This window comes from Oncorhynchus kisutch, linkage group LG25 (assembly GCF_002021735.2).
Source record: "Oncorhynchus kisutch isolate 150728-3 linkage group LG25, Okis_V2, whole genome shotgun sequence".
NCBI lineage: Eukaryota > Metazoa > Chordata > Actinopteri > Salmoniformes > Salmonidae > Oncorhynchus > Oncorhynchus kisutch.
Genome location: NC_034198.2, coordinates 15,549,718 through 15,571,430, shown reverse-complemented (window position 1 = coordinate 15,571,430; position 21,713 = coordinate 15,549,718). Strand labels below are relative to the sequence as shown.

The window sequence follows — 21,713 nt, the reverse complement described above, 5'->3', positions numbered from 1 at the left end:
TTTAAAAATGATAGGTAGTTTAAAAACATTCACACATCTATGTTATGGGTATATATCTGGTATTCTGTTAATAATGTTACAGTACTGGCATAGTTGATATCTTTGTCATGATGTCTGTCTTTAAATATTAACTGTAATTCTATTGAGCAGAGAGTAGGAGAATAGAAGGGAGTCAGTGACCCAGCAGTGTAATAATTTAGCCCAAACAACTACCTCTCCCCCTACTGTATTTATTTAGCTCCTTTGCAAGAAATTATTTCTCTACTTTGCACATTCTTCCACTGCAAATCTACCATTCCAGTGTTTTACTTGCTATATTGTATTTACTTCGCCACCATGGCCTTTTTTTGCCTTTACCTCCCTTATCTCACCTCACTTGCTCACATTGTATATAGACTTATTTTTCTACTGTATTATTGACTGTATGTTTGTTTTACTCCATGTGTAACTGTGTTGTGTCGAACTGCTTTGCTTTATTCTTGGCCAGGTCGCAATTGTAAATGAGAACTTGTTCTCAACTTGCCTACCTGGTTAAATAAAGGTGAAATAAATGTATTTTTTGGTAGACAACAAATTGGCCAGTGTTACCAACATTTTATCAGTGTAACATGTCTAGTGTTGTTTCAGGAGTTAATTTAACACTCAGGTGACTGCGTGGTGTTAGAGAACCCCAGTGTTGGTGTAAATAACCAGCGTTGAGTGTAACACATTTTTACTCTGAATTAGGGATGCAAATTCTGGTACATTCTGCTGCAGTCTAACTGACACTTATTAACCGGTCAACAAGCAAAGTTTTCCAAACAGTAAAATGACGTGATCAACAGAGATCTGTATATGATGACGAGATGCTAATGTTTCCGCACTAACAATGGGAGTCGTCACAAGGCGAAAGCAGGCGACAAGTTTAGGCCCAAAATAGGCCCATAGAAACGCATTGGTCTTATTTTGGCGGGAATGAAACCTCTTGCTTTGCCTCTTCCTCTCTGATACTATGCATGCATACAAGGACCAGACATTTTTCATTAAGAGCTTATTGGAAACATGCAACAATCTTACTCAAAAGGCTATAGACTATTATTGAACATGCAACTCCTGTAATGAAGCAGCAAATTAAAACGCAATTTAACCATTTGCGAAAATGCAAATCGAGTTATACACCGTTCTAAAACAGCACACCTAATGCGAGCAGTTGTGAAAGATAAATCTCGGTTAGAAACTTCTAAAGACGGGGAATCGAAGAGCAGCAACTATGATGTGTTGCTGATATGACAAGGATTGTGCTTTTGGCTTCTGAACAACGAAAGAAAGTTGATATGAAAACCAATAGAAAAGGAGAGAAACGCTGGTTAATGGCTGGAGGAAGTCTTGATAAAATAATTGCCTCCACATTTCTATGGTTGGATTTTGGCAAGGCTACTCTGAAGCAAAGACAAGACATGCCCCATTATTTGAAGTAAAGTCAACTGTTGACGTTTCAAACAATTATACTGCCTCTAGCTCACATTGTAAAGTGGTGGTTGACACGCTGATAGTAAACAGTAGAAAGACTATAGCCTACACACCCATATGGCGAATGGGAGGCGCGCCTTAATTACGAGCGGAGATTGAGAAATAAAAATAACTCCTTTTAAAAATGGTGGCCACCAACGTTAACACACGATTGCATTTAGAATTGTTACTGGTTGGGCAATGACTAGGCTTATAAAAGCCGGTTTCAAAAATACACAAGCAGCAATTTTATTCCACAAAATTATGCAAATGAACCTATAGACTGATAAGCATGGCAGGTCAAATGTGTTTTAAGCGACTAATGGATTATCGGGTAACATCCATACTCTGAATTGAGTAATACACTCAAAACTACATGCATTATCATATTACCCAGCATGCTCTATTGCAGGTTGATTTTCAGAATTGTTTCTATCAATCTCTTTTTTTTTGCATGTACATTGATTGGTTGAGTCATCTTATGAAACACAAAGATCAATAACAGATTTTTTTGAATCCAATCTTTTAGCAGTTTTATTTATTAAACCCGTTACTGAGACAGTTGTTCCACTTTAGATGATTTAGGTAGTCTCAGTAATCAATCTGCCCTCTCTGGCAGTCATTCTGAATGCAGGTTGCGGGTGATTAAAGGTAGTCAGCAAAACATTATTGCGATGCGCAAGATGCAAGACTTCGCTCTCACAGTCAACACAGTATCTGAGCAAGTGGAGAAGATTAGCATCGCGCTCCAACGCTTTCAGTCGTTGCAGAAATTGGCCCACAATGTTGGCTTACTTTGTGCATCTACATCATATCGCTGACTCTACATTTAAAAAGTTCCACTTGTTGGATATCCTTACTTTGGCTGGATTCCAATTTGGAATTACACATCACTTTGCAAGCCAGCATGATGTGACTTGCAGGCCTGATGTGGCCTATAAACCAGGAGCTTCAGACCACTGTGTTAGGGTATAACTATGACTTCAAAGAACAGCCTTATATTATATGTAATGTCATAAAGACTTTACCAAGTACCAAAAATATGTTATCTTATGAGGAAGTCAAAGAACCCTATACGGTTCTACTTTTAGCACCTTTAAGAGTGTAGAGAGGGGCCTCCCGGGTGGCACAGTGGTTGTGCCACCAGAGACTCTGGGTTCGCGCCCAGGCTCTGTCGTAACCGGCCTCGACCGGGAGGTCCGTGGGGCGACGCACAATTGGCCTAGCGTCGTCCGGGTTAGGGAGGGTTTGGCCGGCAGGGATATCCTTGTCTCATCGCGCACCAGCGACTCCTGTGGCGGGCCGGGCGCAGTGCGCGCCAACCAAGGTTGCCAGGTGCACAGTGTTTCTTCCGACACATTGGTGCGGCTGGCTTCCGGGTTGGATGCACGCTGTGTTAAGAAGCAGTGTGGCTTGGTTGACTTTAAACCTTCGTCTCTCCCGAGCCCGTACGGGAGTTGTAGCGATGAGACAAAACAATTGGATACCACGAAATTGGGGAGAAAAAGGGGTAAAATTCAAAAATAAAATAAAAAGAGTGTAGAGAGATAGAGACGACAAACCTATGTTGGAGTGTTTGAGAAGACGGCAGATGCGAGCCTCTCGATCCAGCTTCTGGTGATCTGAGGAGAAGACCAAAAAATGTCAAGTTAGGGAATCTTATTTCACGTAAAAGAAAGATTCTCTAATATATACACATACATACATACATACATACATACATACCACACACACACACGACTGTATAAGGTGTGAATGTTTGTGGAGGTGACTCGCAGCTCCAGCTGTGGAACATTGCTATGCCAGCACTTTGTCTAGCAGGGGACACATGATGAAATTGGAACACACACACACTCCCGCCCCTCGTCGTCACTGTTAGCAAGGCGGTTGCGAGAGGTTAGAGGTAATCTGGGGTAAACCTAGCAACGGCATAGAGAGTGAGTCAGAAGTGTGACTGCTACAGGGCTCCAAAACAGAGGGAGAGCATGCACACAGACAGCACTTATTTGCATTAATTAAATCTGAGTATTTAATACTGCAACACTGAATATCTTAAACTCAAGAACTGGCAATTTCATCTGAAACCCTGTCTAACAAACAAAACACACATTAGACCCACGCACAGACACTGCAATGCACACCCATCCTTCTTTCTCTTCACATTATACATTTCAGCCAAACAAATGCGGCACTCCTATACTGCTGCTAACCAGCCTTACAGCCGAACACACAGTTCCCCCACCCCCCCCCATGCCTCCCTCTACTATTCCTTAAGCCTTCCACCTCCCCCATCACTGCTCTGCCTTCTTCCATTCCTGATTGCCTCTCTCCCCTTCCATCTTTCCCACTACCCCTCTCCTTTTTCTCCTCCCCATGTAGGCTATAGATTCTCTCTCCCCCTTCTGCAAAGGGAAAAAGTACAGAAACGTGTCTCAATTCACTACTGGCACATAGAGAGCAAGAATTAATTATATGAACTTTCCATTTGTGAAAAGAGGTAGGGCTGGGCGTAATTGCCAAAATATCATCACTGTGTTTTTCATTTTTGACGGTATTTGGTGTTTCTGAATAATAACAGTTAAAATATGCTTTATGGGTAGTGCATGGTAACAAATTCATTCTAAGTGGTTAATGGGCTTTCTCCATTCTGACTGCATTATACTGTTCAACCAAAAACAAATAGGACAAAACTGACAGTGAAGTACTCCTATTTGTAGAACATTGCATAGGAATCAAAATCCTCTATTGTAGACAACTCAAACTCTGGTACAAACTCCGGTACGACTCAAACTCTGGTACTGAACCAATGTTTTTTTAATTTGTTCAATTCCAGCATTCACTTCAAGCATTTCAATAAATGTCTTAATTTGCTGCACTAATTTGTTAACATTTACACACCGTCAGGTTCTTCTTTTGTCTTTGTATGCCTCTATTTGACAGAATAATTATTCTCCTCAGAAGGCATTTTTGCTTCAACTTCACTTCTTACTTCCGCCACTAGGGGTAGTCAGACGATTTTCTGGGATCCATTTGGCAAGCTTGCCCTCCAGAAGTTGTTAACTTGTGTTAGCTAGCAGCCCTCAGTTGTAAGCAGTTTACCACCCAGCCCTAGAAAAAAAGGATCACAACTTCCCATTGCATGTGTGGTGCGTGTTCAGCACGTCATACTACAGCTTTTGCTGATTCCTTCGATTATTTCTTGATGTGTTCATGTCTGTGTATGGGCGTGCACAATGCATGTGTGCATGGTGGTAGTAGATGGGACAGAGAGTGCTGCAGGGTTAACTCATTACTGGCACTTCCTGCTGTTCTCTAATTGGCCATCTGCTCCACCGGGAGGCGGGCCTATAGCCATGTTACATCAGGGAGAGAATGAGAAGCAAAACACACACACACACACACACACCACTAGCCCGCCTCAGATTATGACGGTGTTTAGCGGAGCTTTAAGAGACTTATTACCCATGGGGCAGTGCGCTAGGTCAAACAGGCCCAATGGTGCTAAAAACGACACTTAAATCCTTAAATCCTACCAGGCACACTGCCACCGGTGTACACACACTACATATAGACGGGTTGCCTGACGTCGTCACAAAAACGATGGCCGCGCAACGCACAGGCACTAGGCTGTGTGTTATGTTTCTGGACGGTCAAATAGCTAACAACGATGGCAAGAAGCTGACGTTGTGAATCTTGGGTAGCTCGTCGTATCTTGTTATTGATTACATGTCTTGACTCATGTCACGTCTACGCTAATATGGCTCAAATTCACTAGCTAGCTAACCAAGAACTGTAATGATGTATTTGAGAGACAAGGGCTCATTGTGAAAGCGTATTCACGTTTCCAATATTCATTGAGAGGAAATAGTTGACATGTTGTCAACAATCCTTTGATTCTAAGCCTACCCCATCTGTTTTCCCTCAAGGGTTGCTCACGCATTGTTTTGTTGCTAAACAACCCACCCATCTATGGCTATTCCTCTAATCTCTAAAATTTTCCCCTTCTCACTATTCCTCCTCCTCCCTACACTCTCTGTCTGCATCTCCCTCCACCTTTCCTCTCTAGACACAGATCACTGCAAGACCGTCTGAGTCCCTCCCATCCTGACACACACACACACACATTTAAATTCTGTACAAAGCTTATCATTTGACTGCTACCATGACAAGATTGTTTCAGAATACCAAATACCTTCCCTAATGTGACACTATTAACACACACGCAGGCACAGAGAACGAAGGGGCTAACAGCGAGGTGTGTATGATCCGTGGGTTCTTAGACTAAATATATATCTCATCAGGGGCTAACTGGATTAGCCTCGATACTGACCAATCCGCTAGCTACTGACGGGTGGGAGGAAGTGAGAGAGAGCAGGAGGGGTATCGAGCAAAAAGCCAGGACTGCTCAAACTGAACAGAAAAAAAAAAAGAACGGGCGAGCGAGAATGCGTGCTGACTGCAGAGGAGGGCAGCTCTGAGCTGAGGCAGCACACAGTCCCCAGACACACTGTCTATGTGTGTGTGTGAGAGAGAGAGAGAGGTCTGTATGCTTAGAAAAGTCGTGACCCCGTATGCCTACAGCCCACAGTGGAGCTCGGCCTCCTTGGTAAACATAGTTCCCACATAACCTACCACCCCCTCCCTCCCCCCACACAATCTCAGAAGCAAAATCTTGAGTATGCAGAATATTTGATCAAAGTTAGAATGTATGATAACATTTGTCACAAGAGATTACACAAACATGACACATTAGCTACTCATGGTCAACTGAAGACATCTGACAGTCACCAATTTGTACAGCAGATCACTGACAGCTCACAGGGATGAACATCGCACCCCTCCCCACAAATCTACCACTGACCGCTGTTTGTGTGTGTGTGTGTGTTGTGTGTTACCTCTGGCTGAGAGTTTCTTGGTGTTGATAATTTTGGCAGCAAACTCCTGACCTGATGACTTCTTCACACATCTGCGGACCACTGAAAACGCTCCCCTGAAAGGCAAGCAATGATCAGTTCTGGGTTGGGGGGGGGGTTTGACATTTAGTATACTAACGCCCAGGTAAACACACAAATACCCACAGAGGGGTTGGCCATCAATACTGATACACAGCATGGAGCCATAAAAATGAAATTGACAGTGTACTGCAGGGCTCTCCAACCATGTTCCTGGAGAGCTACCTTTCTGTATTTTCACGCCAACCCTAATCTAGCGCAACAGATTCTAATAATTAGCTAGTTCATAAGCTGAACCAGGTTAGTTACAACTGGGTTTGGGACGAAAACATACAGGAAGGTAGCTCTCCAGGAACAGGTTTGGACACAGATTGCAGAGCGCTCTCTCAAATACAGGTCTACAACACTGCTGGTTGTTCCTTCCCCTCTAATCGGGTACTGATCCAGATCTACGACACCGAGGTCATGTTCAGTCGGCACAAGAACATTTTCCAAAAATAGATTGAACCGAAAAGGTAGGCTACGATCGGATCTACTCCAATAAGAAAATACATGTTTCCCATTGCAAAAAGTTTTATACTTTGTTCCCTAATGAACACTCGTGAGCAAGAGGACTTTGTTTAATTAATGGAATTAGATTAGTCAATTAATCAACTAACTACTAGGTAGGCCTAGTAGAGAAAACTAGTAGTAGTGCAGACCAGGATGAGATTGGCTGTAGTGTACACTAAAGTCTAGACACCAGTACTAGCGTATGTACAGTACCAGTCAAAGGTTTGGACACCTACTCATTCAAGTTTTTTTTTTTTTAAACGTACAATTTTCTACATTGTAGAATAATAGAAGCCATCAACTATGAAATAGCACATTAGGAATCATGTAGTAACCAAAAATAAAGTGTTAAATCCAATCATATTTTATAATGGAAATTCATCAAAAGTAGCCACCCTTTGCACACTCTTGGCATTCTCTCAACCAGCTTTTAATTGTTTTTATTTCACCTTTATTTAACCAGGTAGGCCAGTTGAGAACAACTGCGAACTGGCCAAGATAAAGCAAAGCAGTGCGACATAAACAACAGTTACACATGGAATAAACAAATGTACAGTCAATAACTCAATAGAAAGGTCTATATACAGTGTGTGCAAATGAAGTAAGATTAGGGCGGTAAGGCAATAGGCCGAAGTGGCGAAATAATTACAATTTAGCAATTAAAACACTGGAGTGATAGATGTGCAGAAGATGAATGTGCACGAGGTAGTCACCTGGAATGCATTTCAATTAACAGGTGTACCTTGTTAAGCCCATATTATGGCAAGAACAGCTCAAATAAGCAAAGAGAAATGAACAGTCCATCATTACTTTAAGATATGAAGTTCAATCAAGACGGAAAATTAAAAACTTTTAAAGTTTCTTCAAGTGCAGTCGCAAAAACCATCAAGCGCTATGATGAAACTGGCTCTCATGAGGACCACCACAGGAAAGGGAGAACCCGAGGTACCTCTGCTGCAGAGGATAAGTTCATTAGTTAACCGTACCTCAGAAATTTCAGCCCAAATAAATGCTTCAGAGTTCAAGTAACAGACATCTCAATATCAACTGTTCAGAGGAGACTGCGTGAATCAGGTCTTCATGGTCGAATTGCTACAAAGAAACCACTACTAAAGGACATCAATAAGAAGAAGAGACTTGCTTGGGTCAAGGCCAAGAAACATGAGCAATGAACATTACACCGGTGGAAATCTGTCTTCAGATTTTTGGTTCCAACCACAATGTCTGTGTGACGCAGAGTCGGTGAACGGATGATCCGTGCATGCGTGGTTCCCACCGTGAAGCATATGATGGTGTGGGGGTGCTTTGCTGGTGACACTGTCAGTGATTTTTTTTTTGTTATTCAAGGCACACTTAACCAGCATGTCTACAGCAATACGCCAACCCATCTGGTTTGCACTTAGTGTGACCATCACTTGTTTTTCAACAGGATAATGACACCTCCAGGCTATGTAAGGGATATATAGCCAAGAAAGAGTGAAGATGATGTTTCAGATGACCTGTCCTCCACAATGACCTGACCTCAACCCAATTGAGATGGTTTGGGATGAGTTGGACCACAGAGGGAAGGAGAAGCATTTGTGGGAACACCTTCAAGACGGTTGGAAAAGCATTCCTCATTAAGCTGTTTGAGAGAATGCCAAGAGCGTGCAAAGCTGTTATCGAAGGGTACTTTGAAGAATCTCAAATATAAAATATTTTGATTTGTTTAACACTTTTGGTTACCACATGAGTCCATGTGTTATTTCATAGTTGACATCTTTACTATTACTCTACAATGTAGAAAATCGTTTAAAAAAATAATTTAAAAACCTTGAAAGAGTAGGTGTCTCCTAACTTGACTGGTACTTGGCCAACTCTCTCCTGGAGTGCTACTGGGTGAGAATGCTTTTGCTCCAACCCTGCTCTATCACACAGCAGCTCAGTCTTGATTAGGATACAAGCTAGTTAAAAATGTAGCAGGTGTCTTAGAGCAGAGCTGGAACCAGGTTAAACCCTGCAGACCCAAGCCAGTAGCCCTCCAGGAGGGTTGGCCACACCTAAATTAGAGGACAAACAGAAGCAGGTTTAACTACTCTCCCAGCTCTCACTGGAAACAGCCACTCTGTAGCCCAACATCTACCTGTGTTAGTGCTACAGTATATGGGTAGCTCAGTTATGTTCATCATGCTGTACTAACACCAGATGTGGGTTTGATTCCCACTAGGGACACCGATAAGAAATGTGCGCAGTACCTGTAGATCAAATCTATTAAGCGGCATATATTTATAGCTATATTATAATAGTATGTACCAAGAGGTCTGGGGCTTTATGGCAGTGTGGCCAACTCTGGTTGTTCTTCCTAGTTGACTAGACTGTTTATGTTGATCATGATCAGAGTAGCATACGTGTCAGAGAAGCAACTGTTCTACATACACTGCTATCTGAACGTTCCACAACGTTGAATTACTCAACGCGGCCCAGGTGTGTGAACTGATAAACCAATCATGGATCAATAGAATGCCAGAGAGAGACGCCCAGACACTGCGACTACAGCCAGGGTCTGGGGCTAAAGAGATAGGAATACAAAACAACCTTCATCAGAGTCGAGAGGATCGAGCCACCGACAAATGCCCATAATAATAATAATAATAATAATAATAATAATAATAATAAAACGTCCCGGTTCTCTCAGAAAAAAAAAAGCCATCGAGATTCTGAGAAACCGCATCACGCTCACCCTTGCACTTTTAAGCCACAGCGACAGAGTGTGTTAGGAGGCTTATAATGCTACTTATGGCATTTATATTTACGGCTGCTGTATGAAGGGGTGCAGGGTTTTACATAATGTGCCAACAATATCGCTTTCGGAGGAGTCCGTGTGGGCTATAACTATAGATCTATGTTCGACACATCAGCTGCAGACTTATACACAGCTAGCTAAAACCGCAGTTTAGACAAATTACCTAATATTGTACAGCCACAGACAGCTAGTAATCATACATGTTAACATTCAGCACAGTCAAACAGGCTGCTAACGCAACGTGCAGTGCCAGCAAATGTAAGTGTTTTCGCTCAAACGCTTCCTGCCTGGCAATTTTCAGCAGACCAAAAGACAAGGCGTTGACACACCAACGTTACATTGTTAGCTAGCTGTGCTATCGCATATACACACAAAGTGCATTAAATACATACATTGTAAACTCTGTCCCTAACCTACGACACGCAAGCTAGCTGCCTTCTGTCAACAACCAGCAAAACACAATAGGGTCAAGCTATCGCAGCTAGCTAGCTGGCTAAAGAAGGAGAAAGTTAGCATACGGAGGTGGGGAGAAGGAAAGCCAGAGAGCAAGGCACTGTGCATTAGCAAGCTAACGTTAGCAAACGGCGACAGTCGCTTACTTCCCAAGCTCCTCGTAGAGTTGGTATTCATCTGTAAAGCGTGTGGATGTAACGATAGTAGTAGCCATGGCTGAGCGGGGGGGGAAGGGTCTCCAAGCCTCGGTCAGGGTACGGCAGGCTGGGTCTAGGGGAGGACTGTCACCCTCCTGTACTAGCTACGGCACTGACAGGCTGGAAGAGAGAGAGCGAGAAGGGAGGGGTTGCCAGAGACAGAACCACGCGAGATGTGAGCAGGGTTTTTGAGCGGAGTCATGTAAATCAGAGTGGGGCAGTATTCGGTGATTCAGCGGTTCGCGAGCTCTAACAAAACGTTTGAAGACTTAACAACCCCTCCCCTCCCGCCTTGATTTGGGTGCAACCCAATATGAGGAAGGTGTTCTTAATATTTCGTACACTCAGTACAACATTTGAAGGATTCAAATGTTTAAAAAATCTATACATCCTTAAAAATGAACACAAAACATCACAAACCGACAAACACAAAAACACAGTTTTATATTCAAAGAACCAACATTTGAAAAGCTTAAGAGTATCAACAACATTATTTTTCTTACTGACCTTATTATTCAATGTGGCAAAGTAATTTAATTCAAACCTTTAAAAATATTGACTGATAGTGTTCTTAATTTCATTTTATAGATGTAATATTTAGCAAGAATTCAACAAATGAATTACATGCTGTTCCTTGGTGAAGAATCTTGGATTATCAAACATAAAAAGAACATCATAAACTTGCAGATGGATGTCTTTACCAAATATTTTTCCCAAGTCCAGGTGAATGTCTACCCATAAAATAATTACATGCACTGTAAATCCTTTCCTGTTCTTGTTACAGTAACTTATAGTCAGCCAGTTGCCTGTAAATTACTGTGAAATAGGTACAGTATGTTACGTACTGTATTTTATGGTGTCCAATACTCACAAATATTTTTTATTGTTGTTTTTACAGTAACTTACAGGCAGGCAACTGGCTGCCTGCAAGTTACCGTAAAACAGTACAGTGCATTATGTAACATTTTTACAGTAATTGTAACAAATTAATGAATGGATGGATTAATGAAATTCATTGAGGGGGATGGGGTTTGTATTTTACAATATTTTACCATAACTGCATGGAATTGGTGCAAGCAGGTTGGCTGCTAGGTAATGTGTTCGCACATTACAGCATGAAGGCCAGTTTGGAAGCCTTTGTTAAGGCTTTTACAAGTGGAAGTGATATAAATAAAATACAACATGTTGGTATTTTATATCACATGCACTTCTAGTGGCAACCCATCATTTGTATTTAATTTTTCCCTGTTTTGCATGTTATTTTGTCATTAATACATGTCACATATCAGTTTGCAAACAATATAAGTAAATATTAAAACATTTAGTTAATAAAGCCGCATACAAACATGATCTTTTTTGCTTTCTTGATTAAGGCAGCTCCAAAATGTAGGTGTTTCAGCCTAGCTCAGTGCTTTCTGTGGTGGTAGGGCAGCCAGCAGAAAATACAGAGTGTAGGGGTTGGTAATATTTTCTAGTTGTCTCAGTGTTCTGGCTCAGTGTTCTGTCACTCAAGGGTAAACTACATCACCGCAAAATCAATGGGAATTGAAAATTGAAAATTCAAGCCCCTTGGGTGCTGCCATAGAGTTACATTAGAAGTGGCCATCCAAGAAGGCTCAAGGTCATTGGCCACAGATAAAATGATGTCAAATCAAATTATATATACCATAGCTTTGATTGGACCGATCATAGGTGAGACCAAAAATGTCTTGTATGCTGCTGCATAAATGATGTAATATGCCAGGGAGATATGTATACTGTAGCTAAGAAAGTAATACTAAGTGTGTGTTGGGCTAGTAACAGCTTACTACACATGTGCCTCACCCTTATCATTTGGTCCCTTTCCCCTCATAACTTAGCCTACTGTTCTGACTTGGTGGTGCACACGTTTTAGAGAAATGTCTTAATCAAAATTATGGATAGCCCCTTATCCGCTCGGAGTCCCCTTATGCCATAGTTTGTACATCTCAATTGTCAGTAGAAAGCACATTTGTTCAAGCAAGTCAGGCATATCAGCTATGTTTTTTTCAAAGGCAGTAAATGTGGCTGAATGAACTGTTTCCCTGCCAGACAAGGCTCCGCTGGTAGCCAGATGTACTAATGGTAAGGTGGTGGGACTGCTGTTGGGACTCTGCTGTTGGGACAGCTTTATCACCGTTGTAGTGCAATTACTATATTGTTTATCCTAGCCACCGTGCTTCTACACCTGCATTGCATGCTGTTTGCGGTTTTAGGCTGGGTTACTGTACAGCACTTTGATATATCAGCTGATGTACGAAGGGCTGTATAAATACATTTGATTTGATTTAATGTTGTGTTGTGGCTTTGTTGGCATGCATCTAAACATTCGTTTTTTTCGTTTGCCCCACCAATATTTACGTGCTACTGCCCCTATACACATTTAATTGTTGGGGAACTACTACCACATACCAGTGAAATTGGTACAGCACTCTCACTAACAGGTTGCACAAATTAAGCCTCAAAATATGTTAATAAGCCTGTAATGTTGTCTGATTCACAGCAATAAAAAGCTAGATAAAACAGGTTCAAACTATTAAAAACTGAAAATAACTAGAGAAACTGAAGCCTTTATTTCTTTGTACACCTTAAGAAATTCAAACAGTATAGAGCAAAAATCAAAATTATATTGTAACAACGTTCAGGCAAAGACAACAAAAAAACACTATTTTCACAATGACCCAAACCTGTGAGTCCATAACTAAGGTTGTGTCCGTAAATTCAATCTGGAGTGCCAGAGTGCGTGTTAAGAGTGCGCTCAGGGCGTTTGTAAATTCAAAGCATTGTTAATATTGTTTGTAAATTCAGAGAGTTTCGCTCTCGGAGAGTTCATAGCGCACCCTGGAAGCTCTGGCGGAGGAGTGGGGCTGATCTGAGCGTTCTGACCTCACGTCAGTCAAGCACCCAAGAAAACTGGCTTTCGTTGGCTTACTTCCAGAAACAAATGAGAGAACACTCTGACCAGTTTACGCGCCCTAGCAGAGCTATTTAGACTGCTTTCATGTTATCCAGTGCATTGGTGACTAACTGTGCTGCTGGCAAGAATTTAATTACGCTTTCTTGCCGACGTTTACTGACACCGGCCATATCCACCGGTTTTGAGCGTTCGTAAATGCATCAGTTATTCTGCGCTCTGCCACACTCAGATCGATTGCTCTGAATTCGGAGTAGATTGCCAGTCTGAATTTACGAGCGCACCCTAAACACCCAATAATTGTCCTTTTATAATCCCAAATCCCGCCCTGTACACAACTCAGTCCAATAGAAACCCGATCCGCCCCGTGACACGGTTGCAAGAGCGCGAACTCAGTCGTTATAATCTAACACAAAGGAAAACGCCACCAGCCTTAAAAAGTAAAGAATATCAGTGTGGCAATAAAATCAACAAGGAAAAAAATATTGATCTCACCATGAGATAAGAAAGGGAAAGGGGGGTACCTAGTCTTGACACCATAATTTCCTCCTTCAGCATCTTGGTGATGTGGTGTGTTTTGCTGTCTCTCAGAGGGAACATCTCGATCCACTTGGTGTAATAACCAACTATGACCAGCAGGCATATATTTCTGTTCCTCTTACTGGTTAGAATCAGATCAACCAAGAGTGTTTCCTGGTTCGTTGACCTCAGTGGTCTGAAGATGTTGTTGTATGCTTTGCACTGTCAGCAGGTGTTGCAGCACTTTATGTGCTCCCATACAACTTTACCCACACTGGGCCGCCAGGCAACTTCCAGAACAAGTATTAAGGTCTTCAGTTGATGATGACCCCTAGAAGGTTCTAGAAGGTTCTCGTGGAAGTAGTGTAGAGAACTGGAGATCAGTGCTTGGGGAACAACCAACTGTTACTTTGCCCCATCATCCTTCAAAGGAACTCTACGATAGAAGATGCCTTGGTGGTATTCAAACCCAATGCATTCTGGTCTGCTGTCCATCTTGGTGTTTTTTGACATATGTCACACACTTCTGGGTTGTTGTTTTGATTTCAATTAGTGTGTTGGGCAGATCACAGAGAAAGTTGTTGGAGACGACAGCCAGACATGGAAAGACAGCCCCAGTTGCGGGTTCAAAGGCTCTGGACAGAGCATCTGGGCCCAGGTTAAGGCAACCTTTCCAGTAGTGGAACTTGAAGTGGAACTGCTGAAGCCTTAGGATCCATCGAGTCAAGCAAGATGTGGTTTTGGGGCAGTTGAACACCCAGGAGAGGGCAGCATACACATCAACTCTACTCCTTCAAGGTAGTCCCTCCATTTCTCTACATCACAGACAACATCAAAACAGTCCTTTTCAGAGGTAAAATAGTTACATTCCGCTCCACGGATATCTCTGGAGGCGTAGGCGATCACCTTCTCTCCTTTTAGTGTGGTCTGGGTTAAGATGGCCCCCAGCCCCACTTCACTTGCGTCAGTATGTACTTGAGGTTCAACTGAGTCAACACAGTTGGGTCTTGTGTAACAGTATAGCTTCCGTCCCTCTCCTCGCCCCTACCTGGGCTCAAACCGGGGACCCTCGGCACACATCAACAGCTGACACCCACGAAGCATCGTGGGTGAACAACTACTTCAAGGCCTCAGAGCTAGTGACGTCACGAATTGAAACTCATCTCTGTATAAGAAACCATTTACTACATCATTGATAAGATAATTGAGGACACCCATCCTATGGTTTTCAAGAGATATCGCCTTTTGATCTACATAGTCCCTGTAGCTCTCTTCTCTGTTAATGTTACTGTCTAGTGAATCTTTGTAATCATTCTTCAGAGAAGCCACTGGCAGTAAGAGAAGCTACCTGTGCTTGTAACAAAACCAGATCCGCTGCAGCAGCTGCTTTGACCTGTTTAACATTTTCATCATCATCCTCTTCATTTTTATCATCATCAGATGTGTTAAAGGTAATAAGAAAGGAAGTGATTTCCCCTGGGGGATCTCTCCTAGTGACATATGGCCCAGCAGTAAAGTTTGGATAATCATGGATAGCCACTGACTCTGGCCCTTGCTTTGTATAAATCCCATGATTAGCATGTTCCAATATGACACACAAAAGGAAAAAGACAAAAAGATGACTAGATTAGGATTTTTAAACCTTGTTTTGAGACATGGATTGATGTGCTTTAGAATGGGGTATGGTAATAGGTGCCAGGTGCACCGGTTTGTGTCAAGATCTGCAATGCTGCTGGATTTTTCACGCTCAACAGTTTCCTGTGTTTATCAAGAATGGTCCACTACCCAAAGGATAACTCGACATTCTTAATGTTTTGTACACTCAGTGTATAGGCTGCATGTGTTGGCGCACATTCATTTCAAGAACCCTCCCCCACATGCCTGTAGAAGGGTTGCTGTGTGTTATGGGAGTCACTGTTGTCGTGTCTGGACTATTAGGTGAAGACTTATTTATTTTATCAAATCAATTCTCTAGGTTTAATTATTACGTGATTGAACTAATCATGTAAACATTAATTAACTAGGAAGTCAGGGCACCACGGGAAAATGTTTAGCGTTAGAGTTATAATTTCCCGAATATAACTCTTCAGATATTTTAATATCTTATCAATTAGTCTTCCATTAATGATTTTTAATTGCCTCATCAGTTATCATTACTAACGTCATAAAATTCTTGGTTATCTGCACGAACCCTAGTTTCCATAATGAATCCGCAATATACAAATTGGCTTAATTATTTATTTACTAACTAACTAATCACAGAAATACATAACAAACAAACAGTAGATATTGGTTACTAACAATGATAGAAAAGTTCCTAAGCCGATATGATGGCTTGGTAGACAAATGAAAAGGGGTGGGGACTGAGAAAGAGCGGGAAAGACTAAATGGATTCACTACACACAGTGGATAATTGCACTCATGTTAATACTTTGCACATGAACCGCCTCCCATTCTGAAAGAAATTGCAATGTACATATTTATGTATGTCGTTGTTGTCTCTCCATGTTGGAATCCTCGATTGTCCTGTGTTCATCAGAGTCTCTGGTTAACTTTCCCAGGAGTCACAATGTATTTTGTGGTTGTAGGTGGTTAGATAGATACTTCAGAGTACCATTCGGAAATGTTCTGATAGAATAGGTGCTTCGGCGGTTGTCGGTATTCTCGTTCTAGACTGACATAATTTCTAGCTGCAGACTAGTAATTATACATCTAATGAAACACACTCAACATGACTGTCCACGGACCATAAGTGTCCACGGACCATTCCCACATTCTCAAAAGTAGAAATATTGTTTAGTTCTCCCATTTTGGGGATTAGGAGTTTTGAACTAAGAGAAGCTCTTTATTCTGGTAGAATCTCTCTCTCAATACTGCATGGCAGTTTCTACCAGGTATTCATGACCTGTCTTGACACAGGGCATGTCATGACACTGTTTTCGGTCTGGGTAGTTTTCGCCCATAGTTTCAAGTGCTAGTTATCAAGTGTTGCCGACAGTCTTCTATTTATATTTATTTAACTTGAAAGTGGATACACTGGTAAAGTCAAAAGTCACGACACATTCTAAACTGCTCTGGTGACGAACACTTTTTTCCTTTTCTCCATTTGTCCACATGGCTGCTGGCTGCACTTTGCAACCACTGAAAATATTTTGAAGATTGCCCATTATTTAGTTTTTGTAAGGACCCCAAAAAACGGAGGCAGTGGGATAACCTATTCAAGTAAGTAAATACCTTTTAAAAATGTTAAACATTTTATTATTAGCTAGCTGGCTACAGTTGGTCACTTTGTAGGCTAACTCAACTGAGCTGCTAGCTAGCTAGCTAGGTTTCTAACTTCATACACTGTTTACTTAAATTAATTAAATGTCATCAGCTAGCTAACTTCCTATTATCATGATTTAAAACAGTTTCCAAATGCATTTGTACATAACAGTGAAATTGCAGCTCCAGCTGTCAGTGAAGGCTACTGGATAGGGCAGGTAATTTTGTGGGAGGACATTCTGAAAATATTCTGAAGTTCCAGTCCCTAGAGCAGGGATCTCCAACCATGTTCCTGGAGAGCTACCGTCCTGTAGGTTTTAGCTCCAACCCTAATCTAGCTCACCTGATTCTAATAATTAGCTGACTGAAGCTGAATCAGGTTAGTTACAACTGGGGTTGGAGTGAAAACTTACAGAAAGGTAGCTCTCCAGAAACAGGGTTGAAGAGACCTGCCCTAAAAGGGTTAAACCTTGAGGACAGAGATATATGGTATTGAAGGCTAAGCTCATTACAAAGCTCACAGCCCTGGGTCTGAACTCCTCCCTATACAACTGGGACCTGGACTTTCTGACAGGCCACCCCCAGGTGGTGAAGGTAGGCAACATTACCACCTCAACACTGATTCTCAACACGGGGGCCCCACAAGGGTGTGTCCTCAGGCCCTCCTGTATTCCCTGTATACACATGACTGTGTGGCCTCACACAGTTCCAACTCCATAATCAATTTTGCTGATGACACAACAGTAGTAGGCCTGATTACCAACAATGACGAGACAGCCTACAGGGAGGAGGTAGGCACTCTGACAGGGTGGTGCCAGGTAAACAACCTCTCCCTCAATGTTAGCAAACCAAATGAGCTGATTATGGACTTCAGGAGGAACCAGGTTGGATACGCCCCCATTCTCATCAACGCGCTACTGTGGAGACGGTCATTAACTTCAAATTCCTCTGTGTCCACATCTCAGAGAAGCTGAAATGGTCTAACCACATGGACACCATGGTGAGAAAGGCATGACAGCGACTCTTCAACCTCAGGATGCTGAAGAAATTGGGCTTGTCCCCAAGGGCCCTCACGGTGTTCTATTTTATTCAACTTAGGCTCCGAGCTCCAACATGCAGGACTAAGATGTTCACTGTACCCTGCAATCACACCTGCAACCATGTACACGTGACTATTAAATATGAAACATTCTGAATCTGAAACATAATATTCAGTGCTGTCTAATTTGAATATAATGAAGCCTGTGTCTTTGATGTTTTCTGTCCTCATATATGGAAAGCTGTGAAAGCCTGTTTGCAGATGAAGAGAGAGGTCCCAATGAATGCCCCAAGAAACTTAGGGTATATTCTATATGCCAGGGGTGTTCAACTCTTATCCGATGAGGTCCTCCTGGTTTTTTGTTCTACCGGATAATTAATTGCACACACCTAGTGTCCCAGGTCTAAATCAGTCCCTGAATAGAGGAAGACAATGAAAAAATGCAATGGCACTGGCTTTGAGGTTCAGAGTTGAGTTTTAAAGGCTATATGCCATGGCCTACCTATGTTAGCAAATGTTGTATACAATACAGTTAAACATCCCAAACAATGTATAAACGTATTACAATTGTCACACCCTGATCTGTTTCACCTGTCTTTGTGATTGTCTGCACCCCCCTCCAGGTGTCGCCTATCTTCCCAATTATCCCCTGTGTATTTCTACCTGTGTTCTCTGTTTGTCGGTTGCCAGTTCGTCTTGTGTGTCAAGTCAACCAGCTTTCCCCCCCCCTCAGCTCCTGCTTTTCCCAGTCTTTCTTTTTCTTGCCCTCCTGGTTTTGACCCTTGCCCGTCCTGACTCTGAGCCCGCCTGCCTGACCACTCTGCCTGAGCCTGCCTGCCTACCTGTACCGTTGCCCCACCTCTGGATTATTGACCTCTGCCTACCCTGACCCTGAGCCTGCCTGTTGTCCGGTACCATTGCCCCACCTCTGGTCTACTGACCCCTGCCTGCCTTGACCGGTCTATTGCCTGCCCCTGTTGGATTATTAAACCATTGTTAGTTTGATATTGTCTGCATCTGGGTCTTACCTTCATACCTGATAACAATTGGAGCAGGCCAACCCTGCTGGACGTCTGCTGAGTGTGTAGGTTCTGTTTCAGCCCGGCAATAACCCACCTGATTCACCTGGCCACCGGCAGTATGGAATTTTTTTGTTCACCTAAAATTACGCTTTAGTAATAATAGCCTACTTTTTCACTACTCGATTATCTATTGTTGTTTAGACTAAGATGTCTAATCTTTACATACGAGTGTGCTTATTTGTACATTTTGAAGTGTTAATTGTTAGATGTGAATTGTTTAAAAGAGGGGAAGGGGCTCTGTGTCTGTGTTTCTGTGTTGTGTTCTCAAATGAACGTTTCATTTTTGTCTAACTGTAAAATCTCCAATCTGTTTTATTTGATTGTCACTCTCTCTCAGTATATCAGCTATGTGAATCCATTTAGCAAATTATCATATGACATGCATCGCCAAAGCAGCCTTCGCCCTACAGTATGATGGCCTTATGGGCAGCTGTCATCTGAAGCAGATAATAACTAAACTCACACATTGTTTATATATTGAGCTATACAGTATGTTCTCAGTTTAAAATGATACCAGTAGACAATGAATGAGGCAAACCATATACCAGATTTTGTACATGCCTTTTAAGTGCGGACATAACATTGTTTAGCGCAAATCTAACCCTTGTAATTTAGGTACAGTATGAAAATAAGGAGATAACAATTAGGCTACAGGAGATGAGCATTACAGGTAACACTTTTTGAGGTTTGATTTTATTTAATTCACTTTAGCAATGTTTGCAGTTGTTCCTGGATAGACAGCACAGCAAACATTTTAGGTCAATAATATGCTGGTTTTATAAATGCTTTATAATCGTGAGAGAAATATAACTAGCTAGTAGCTAGTTAGTTAGCTATACCTTGGTAGCTTAAAAGGTTTTTTTTACTCATTGTGGCTAGCTACTTGTCCCTCATGCTAGCTTTAACGGACAAATATCACTTCAGAAACATTAAACAATTTATATGGCCAGCATTGTAGACCGTTTCTCCCCTCTTGCTGCTTTAGCTCTTCTCGAAATAACCGAGAAAGGCTCTTATAAAAAAGAAAATGTCACTAGTGCTTGTATTGTTGGCCATTTTTGTCCTCACACACTGTTGGTCCTACGGCACAAATCTGGGGAGTACATATGGAGCTCCACCGAAGCAAGGCATTTGATTGGTTTGACGTGTTGCGAGGCATCACTGATTTGCACCAGTTCCGACCCCTCTTTAGCTGATTTCTGCCATGGAACTGTTCGCGACGAGGCTAGGAACAATATGTAAAGCCATTTGGAAGTTCTAATAATTCTTTACAAATATTTCTATTTTAAATCTGAATTTGAAAAAGTGTTGAATTTTTTAATTGAAAGGTACTGATATCGCTGAAGTTTGCAATATTCCAGTCAAAGACACTAACTTATTTAGGGGTAAAAATTACAAATTAAAAGGAGAGAATGAAGGACCTTAATCTCTCCACAGTTATCTCAGATATCAAAACTGAGTTGAACTCATGGTTAGGCAGAGATTTGTTCACTTAGACTGAAGGTTTGTCTCGGGCATCTTATTTGTTCTCTTGTCGAGACAGTTCCAAGTATATTTGTTCCCAATTAGATAAAACACTAACTTTATATAGAAAAACAAACCTCAGAAAGTAAAACAATATGTTCTTACTAACATAGTGTGTGAGGGCGGTCTTAATGGTTTGGACTTGGGTAAAGCGTTACTTTAAGCTATTCACTTTCTGTACCACAGGAAATGTTTTAGGGAAACACTCTTGTTAGGTTAAACCACAGAAGAAGAGTAGCCAGCACTTCACTAGGCCTACTCTGTCTGGGGTGGAAAGCTATATCTAACGTTTGAAAGTACCATGATCAGATTCCTAATGACGTTTCAAATTTGTATTATTTTCAAACATTCTTAGCCTGTAATTTTGATAGTTTGTGTGGTCTTAAAAACAGATTCCGCTAATACTGTATGCAAAATTACGTAGAATTGCATGACATTTTTATAAAAAAAATTAAAAAATCTCTGACTTGCAAGTATGATGATTCATGCAATGCTTTTACTATAAAGGAGATCTCTACCCTTGTCCACAGGGGTCTGCGAACCCACAACCTTCTGGTCCGCCGCCCTGTGAGCTAGCAAAATTCCTGCTTTGCCATGTAATGCAAATAATTGTTTCTAAAATTACATATTTAATGCTCTGCTCTGTGCAAGAAGTGAGGGTAAACAATAGACATGTTCTTTGCTATCCACATTGTTTTTATTATTATTTTGGTTATAGGGGTGGGTCACTTGTATTTTGTTTAAGCATTCAGGGAGGGTTTAGGTCAAATATATTTTGCTGCAGGGATGGCCATCCATTTTCATTTCAGAGAGGTCCGATTTTCTCCATGTAACCCGTATTATAAACAACTCCCTTATTGGGTCCTCTTGGGTCTTCTGTTGAGAGGCCTAAATATTTATTCTAACGGCCCTTGTGACTCCAATCTCCA

The 21,713-nt window shown here is 41.8% G+C and overlaps 1 protein-coding gene across 12 annotated transcripts in view; it reads right to left on the bottom strand.

Moving 5' to 3' along the window:
• LOC109870156 (calcium/calmodulin-dependent protein kinase type II subunit gamma) overlaps positions 1-10,665 on the bottom strand; it is a 48,756-nt gene extending 38,091 nt beyond the window's left edge. For 10 of the 12 annotated variants that reach the window (XM_020460522.2, XM_020460526.2, XM_020460527.2 and 7 more), the window contains exons 1-3: positions 10,374-10,598; positions 6,384-6,478; positions 3,051-3,110 (exon numbers count right to left, since the gene is read on the bottom strand). In XM_020460522.2, the coding sequence (XP_020316111.1) occupies positions 3,051-3,110; positions 6,384-6,478; positions 10,374-10,441 (223 nt within the window). In that variant the 5' untranslated portion in view covers positions 10,442-10,598. Of the gene's footprint in view, positions 1-3,050; positions 3,111-6,383; positions 6,479-10,373 lie in introns of all 12 variants that reach the window. The other 2 variants (XM_020460523.2, XM_020460531.2) reach the window with 2 other exon arrangements.
• Positions 10,666-21,713: the final 11,048 nt, after the last annotated feature.